Source organism: Notamacropus eugenii, chromosome 1, assembly GCF_028372415.1.
Source record: "Notamacropus eugenii isolate mMacEug1 chromosome 1, mMacEug1.pri_v2, whole genome shotgun sequence".
In the NCBI taxonomy this organism is placed as follows: Eukaryota; Metazoa; Chordata; class Mammalia; order Diprotodontia; family Macropodidae; genus Notamacropus; species Notamacropus eugenii.
In genome coordinates this window covers 715833166-715839841 of record NC_092872.1, presented here as the reverse complement: position 1 = coordinate 715839841, position 6676 = coordinate 715833166, and the positions used below count along the sequence as shown (strand labels likewise).

The 6676-nt window shown below is 49.2% G+C and overlaps 1 protein-coding gene across 2 annotated transcripts in view; it reads left to right on the top strand.

Moving 5' to 3' along the window:
* The first annotated feature begins 2118 nt into the window (after nt 1-2118).
* Nucleotides 2119-6676, top strand: part of CFAP263 (cilia and flagella associated protein 263) — a 29518-nt gene continuing 24960 nt past the window's right edge. The window contains exon 1 of one of the 2 annotated variants that reach the window (XM_072636661.1): nt 2119-2341. In XM_072636661.1, coding sequence (XP_072492762.1) covers nt 2202-2341 — 140 coding nt within the window. In that variant the 5' untranslated portion in view covers nt 2119-2201. The remainder of the gene's footprint in view (nt 2342-6676) is intronic. The other variant, XM_072636662.1, reaches the window with a different exon arrangement.

Here is a 6676-nt window from a genome sequence, read left to right as displayed (position 1 = left end):
CCAGATTCCTTCAGATGCCAGAACTTTCCTCCCCAAATCACCTTGTACCTACCCTGTAAATAGTCACATGTGTGAGTATATATGTATAAAGCTATATATATGTGCACATGTTTTTCTCTTTCCCTCTGCTTCTCAAGACTCTTAAGATCCTTGACAGGAGAAATATTTTCAATTTTGTCTTTTTATCCCCAGAATCCAGCATATAATAAATATTTAATAAATGATTGCTTGCTTGCTTGTTTCCAGGAATGGAGGAAGAGACAGCCTTTGCAAAAGCATAGCGGCCAGAGATTGTCTAAGAAATAGAAAACAGGCCAATCTGGCTGGAAAATCTGCCACACAAGGGTGCTGAGGACTGTGTATCAGTCTTGAAGGATAGGCTAGAGTCAAACTGGGATGGATTTGAAATCCCAAAGAGGGGAGTTTGTTTTTAGAAGCAAAAAAGAGCCATTAAAGCTTCTTCAGAAGGGAAAAAGTCAGATCTCTGCAGTAGGAATACCAATTTGGCAGCTGTGTGGAGTATATAGAGAACAGGAGAGTCTAGATGCAGGGAGACAATTAGATGGCTATTGCAACAGTCCAGATGAGAGGGGAACTAGGGTTGGTAGCTGGTAGCATGAGAGTAGAAAGGAACCTAAGGGATAGATTTATGAAGGTAGAATCAACAAGAGTTAGCTAACAACAGAACATATGGGATGTTAGGGATAGGGATAACAGTTTTTCTGAAGCACTCTATAAATCACAAAGGATTGTGCAAGCTGTTATAATTTCATGATCGCTACCCCTCCAACCGAGAAGTTTAGGTTAGGGCTGCTGAAATCAAAACTCTTAACAAAAATAAGGAATGTCTGAGACAAGACACAATAGGGAGCAACCTGCTTCTATGATAAAATCCCAGCCAATATCAAACACCAACCCATCAGCAACTCTAGTTCTGAACTGATGCCTTTGTGAGTTCATAGCCTGCATTCTAAGACCAAAACTGTTTTTTTGGATTACCTGCTATTAATAATAGCGCTTAGGCTTCTTTCCAGCGTGTCCCTTTAATGAGACAAGTGTAAGAAACTGGTCAGACCCTCTCCTATTTATCACGGGGTAATTACATAAAAGATCATAGGAATGTATAATGTTAGAGTTGGAAATCTGTAGACATCTAATCAACCAGGCACATTTATTAAGTGCCTACTATGTATCAGACACTGTGCTAAGAGCTGGAAATACAAAAGGAGGTAAGATACAAAAGAGACCTAAGACAGTCCCTGCCTGCAGCTCAGGAAGCTTAAAACCTAATGCGGAGACAACATGCAGACAAATTATACAAAGAAAGGTATATACAGGATAAAGAATTAAAGAGGGAAAGCACTGGAATTATGAGAGGTTGGGGAAGGCTTCCTGTAAAGGGGGGGATCTTACTTCAATTCAGTTCTCTAAACATTAAGCAGATATTAGAATATGTTCCAGAGACACTGTGCTAAGTTCTGGGGATACAAAAAGACGCAAAAGCCAGTTTCTGGCCCCAAGGACTTCCATAGGGAGTTATATACAGGTTGTGGAACTTTAAAAAAAGTTCTTTTCATAACTATTTCAATATAAATGATTTCCTTCGTATTTTATTTTATGCATTTAAAACCATTATTCTGAGAAGGGGGTTCCTAGACTTCACTAGACTGCCAAAGGGTTCTTGATTAGAAAAAAAAGTTAAACCCGATCTAACGGGACCTCTTCTTTTTACAGATAAGGAAACTGAGGCTGCAGGCTTAATCCGTTTTGGGGCGATGGGAATGGGATAAAAAGCCATTCTCTGGCTTCTTGGGGCGGAGCAGGAGACCCTGGTTGACAAGCAGTCTCTCTTGGGGGTCTGCAAGAGACCTCTGGGTACCTACTGCGCACCTTGGCACCACTGGCTGCCCCTCCGTCCGCACCCGGAGCACCGCTCCCCAGGGCGTCTGCCCAGAGGCGGTGGCCAGCAAGCCAGGTAGCCAGGAGCGGGGCTGGGAGGAGGGGCGGGGCGGGAGCGCCCAGGGCTAGGGCGCAGGCGCCGGGTGGGGAGGTGGGCCCCTCCCCCCGGCACACAGCGTCCCGTCTCCACGGCAACGCACCACCGCGCGGCGCAGGCCAGTGACGTCACCCGTCGCCCTGGCAACGGCGTTCCGCGGCGGCGCGCGAAGTCCAGCTCCCGAGGCCGCGGGAAGACCAGGAAGATGGCGGCGCCGACGAGGAGCAGCAGCGGAATGACGAGCGGCGAGGAGGAGACGGACAGCGTGCCCACCTCCGACTCCCAGTTCGGGGAGGAGGTCGAGCTGCCCATCATCCAGCTCTGCGGCCTGGTGGAGGAGCTCAGGTACCGCCCGCCGCGTGGCCGCGTGGCCGCCTCTGGCCTCGAGGCCTCCCCGCGAGGGGCCGGCCCGGGCGGTTCGAAAGGGGCCCCCTCGAGGCGGAGGGGGCGCCCCTGGGGCCCAGAGGAGGCGTGTGGGGGGCCGCTCTGGCCGTCGGGCTCCTCTTCGGCCCAGATGCACGGATGGCCCTGCGGACGGGTCGGTTCCCTTCCGGCTCCGCCTTGGACGCAGAGCCTGGACTGTGTTGTCAGCGAACCTGGGTTCAAATTTCTGACCTCGGGGGAGTCACCTCTGGTTTCTGAGCCCAGGTTTCCACCACGTAACCTTTTTTATGGCCCTGGACCCCTTTGGGAGACTAGTGAAGATTACAGTCCCTTTCTCAGAATCTTATTTTTAATGCGGGGGAAGGGAAGGAAGTGGAATAAGCACTTGTGTATCACCTACTGTGTGCCAGGAGCGTTACAAGTATCCCTTTTGATCCACACAGTAACTGGGCTGGAGGGAGGTGCTGTGATTATCCCCATTTTGCAGTTGGGGAAACTGAGGCAGACAGAGCTTAAGTAACTTGTTCAGTCACACAACTAGTGTCTGAGGCAGGATTTGAACTCTGGTCTCCCAGACTCGGGGCCCAGCATTCTGTCCATTCTGCCACCAACTGCCTAAATGCATGGGATTACAGAGGAAAACGATGAAGTCATTATTAAAACATATGTCTGTGTCTGTATTTATGTCTATCACTGTTCATCCATCCACCCACCCATCTCCCTTCCTCCCCCCACACCCATCTATCCACCCATCCATCAATTCATCCATCTCTATCTCCTTCTTTCCTTCCTTCCTTCCTTCCTTCCTTCCTTCCTTCCTTCCTTCCTTCCTTCCTTCCTTCCTTCCTTCCTTCCTTCCTCCCCTCCTCCCCTCTCTCCCTCCCTCCTTCCATCCTTCCTTTCTTTCCCACAAGTTTACAGACCCTAGGCTCAGGTTTTCTAGACTACAGTGTCTCTAAGGCTTCTTTCCAGCCCAAGCTTCTTTCTGTCCCTGGTTGAACCACAGAGTATCAGTGCTGGAAAGGAATAGACCAGCCAATCCAGCCCCTCTCCTTTATGCAGATGAGGAAACCAAGATCTATTGAGATTGTGTGCGATTGGTCCCAGGTTATCACCAAAGTTTGGTGGTAGAGCAGGGCTTCCCACCTCATTATCAAAATCCGGTGGAAGTATGTTCTTTGTTTGACCCTAGAGGTCAAGAACAGGACAGAGAAGTATGTACAGTGCAGGGGTTTCAGCCCAGGTCTCATTCCTAGCCCTTGTCCTTGACCTCAGAAGGCCTAGTAGGAGCAGTGGGTAGGAGTCATGCAGGGGCTGATTTAGGCTCTTTATCAGGGTTTTAACCAGACCCAAAGTGGACTGGGCTGCCTTCAGGATTCATATGTTCCCTCTCACTAGAAATCCTGGGGATCTTGTAGAAGGGATTGTTTTCCTGTTATGCGTTCTATTAGCCTTCTGAGATTCTTGGATTTTGGACTAATGGAGGAATTGGTAAGAAATTGTGTGCTAGTCACACTAGGTGGTTACTGTGTTAAAAGAATTCTGTTCCCATTTCTTTCCACTTTGATCTAAGATTTCCTGTAATGAGCTCCTCTACCAGGGAACTTCTTGCCTGAAAAGATTAAGCCCAAAGACTCCGAAAATCCTTTGTGAAATACCTGCTCCAAACAAAAGTTGTACAAGAGTGAAAGGGGCCCACAGTGCCCCTTAGTGTGAAAATATCTCGGCTCTCCTTGGAGCCCTATTTTCATGTCAGAGGTTGGTCTGGATTCAGAGGCCTCTGGCTGCACGCAGACATTAGATAGGCTGCCCCTTCCCTCATTCTCCTGGGTTCCCCCTTGTCATTCCTGGTGCTCCCTTTCCTCAGTCAGTGACCTCGCTGCCTTTGAAGGTCTTGCTATTCAAGTCTACCACTCAATCAAGAGCTGTAGTCTGCATACCCCACCCCTACCCCAGGCCACTCACTCCCTTTCCTTCCTCAAGAAATCTCATACCTGGCTCACTGTTTTTTTCTCCTCCCCTACTTTTGCTTTCCTACTAGGGGGACTTGAAGATGTGTGTCATCTCTCTCACAAACACCCTAACTACTCAGCTCCTTGACCCACTCACTTCCCATGAGCTGCTCCTCCACCCTCAGCCATACACAAAGATGGTCACACCCTTGATCTTGCCGTCTGCCGCCCATGTACCACCTCCATGTTCAGGAATTCCAACATTTGTTCAACCATAATCCAGTGGCTCTTCACCTCTCCCTCTGCCTTCCCATACCTAACCCAACTCTCATTTGCATGGTGACCTCCAATCTCTTGACCCTTCAGCTCTCCTTGGTCATCTCCCCTGCACTGGTCACTCTCTCCTCTTCTCCCCATGTTGGTTCCCTTCTATCACGGATTGTGCCCATCCAAACTTCAGCTTTGGATCGCTCCCACCATTCATTCCATGCCCTTGCCTCCATGCCAGTCTCTCACTTGTTCTTAGTCTCTCCCTCCCTCCTGCCTCCCTGTCCTGAAAAGCCCCTCACTTGACCCTTCCATCCCACGTCATCCTGTATCCCTTTCCTCTTTTGTGGCTTCTTGAGAAGGCCATGTGCAGTCCTTGCCTCTACCTTCTTTGGTCTCTCTCTTTCTAACCTCTCCCAGTCCGACCTCTGACCTTGCTCTACTGACACTGCTCTCTCCAAAGTTACCTGTGATCTTCAGCTGCCAGATCCAATGGCCTTTTCTCAGTCCTCATTGTCCTTGACCGTTCTGCAGCCTCTGACACTGGGTTATTCTCTCCTCCTCCATACTCTTCTCTCTAGATCTCTCCTGGTTCTTCTCCTACCTTTCTGATTGCTCCTTCTCTGTCTCTTTTTCTGTATCCTCCTTCAGATCCTTCCCTCTAAGCATAGATGTCCTTCAGGATTCTTCCTGGGCCCTCATCTCTTCTCCCTCTATACTCTTCTTAGACGTCTCATCAACTCCCATGGATCTGATTACCATCTCTAGGCTGATGATTCTGACATCTACTTATCTGGCCCCAGAGTCTCTGCTGACCTTCAAGTATTGCACTTCCGACTGCCTTTCAGACATCTCGAACTGGATGTCTAGTAGACATCTTAAACTCAACACGTCCAAAATGGGACTCATGTTTCCTCCTAACCTATCCCCTCCCACCTTACCTATTTCTACAGAGAGTATCACCATCAGTCCCCTAGACTCACAACCTAGGAGTCATCCAGGGCTCCTCACTATCTTTTGCCTCCCATATCTAGGCTGATGCCAGGGCCTGTTGATTTCACCTCTGCAACATCTCTATGCTGACCCAGGCACCCCCTGGTGCAGACCCTCATCACTTCACACCTAGATGACTGCAGTAGCTGCTGGGAAGTCTGCCCTCCTTTTGTCTTTTCTCTCTATACCATCCTCTTTCAGTCACTAAATTACCAAGGTACAGGTCTGCCCATGTCACCTCCTGCTCATTAAACTGCTGGGACTCCATGCTGCTTCCAGAAGCAAATACAGGCTGCTCTGTTAGGCACTCAAAGCTCTTTGCAGCCTAGCCCCACCCCTCCCCATGTCTTCCCCATGTCTTTACCCCTAACTCCCTGACACATCCTCTTCAGTCTAGTGACTCTGGCCTCCTGAATGCTCCAGGAACAAGACCCTTGTTCATCACCTCAGGATCTTCTCTCTGTTTGAAGGGTCCCCCTCCTGTGCTCTAACCACTAGACTCACTGGCAGCCCGTCTTTTACCGGAAGCCTTCCCCAAGCCCTCTTCATCCTGGGGATTATTTCCTGTCTTTGCTTGTTGTTTCCACCATTAGGTGGGGAGCTCCTTGAAGGCAGGGAATGGTCTTTAGCCTCTTTTGTGTACCCCTGGTGCTTAGCACAATGCCTGGCACACAGGAGGCACTTAATAAATGTTGATAGATTGATTGAGGAAGGATACCTCTCACTCTCCGTGGGAGAAGAGGGCTTCAGCCAGAAACCTATGCTTCAGAGGCTGAGCTAGACCCTTTATTCCTTCACCTTGAAGGCGTAAAGTTTGCCAGAGCCAAGGTGAAAGGGGTGTGCGTGTGTGCATGTGTGAGTGTGTGTGTGTGTGTGTGCATGTGTGTGCATGTGTGTGCATGTGTGTGTTGTGGTAGCAGGGTTTGTTAAGCCCAAGGACTTGAGATACCCATAAAAACCTATAAGTAATAACTGATATATATTTATGAGCGTTATAATAACAGATAAGTAACTGTATGAATGCCATGCCTGTAAGTGATGCCAGTGATGCGGTTATGTGGCCACCCTGCCCCAGCCTTGGAAG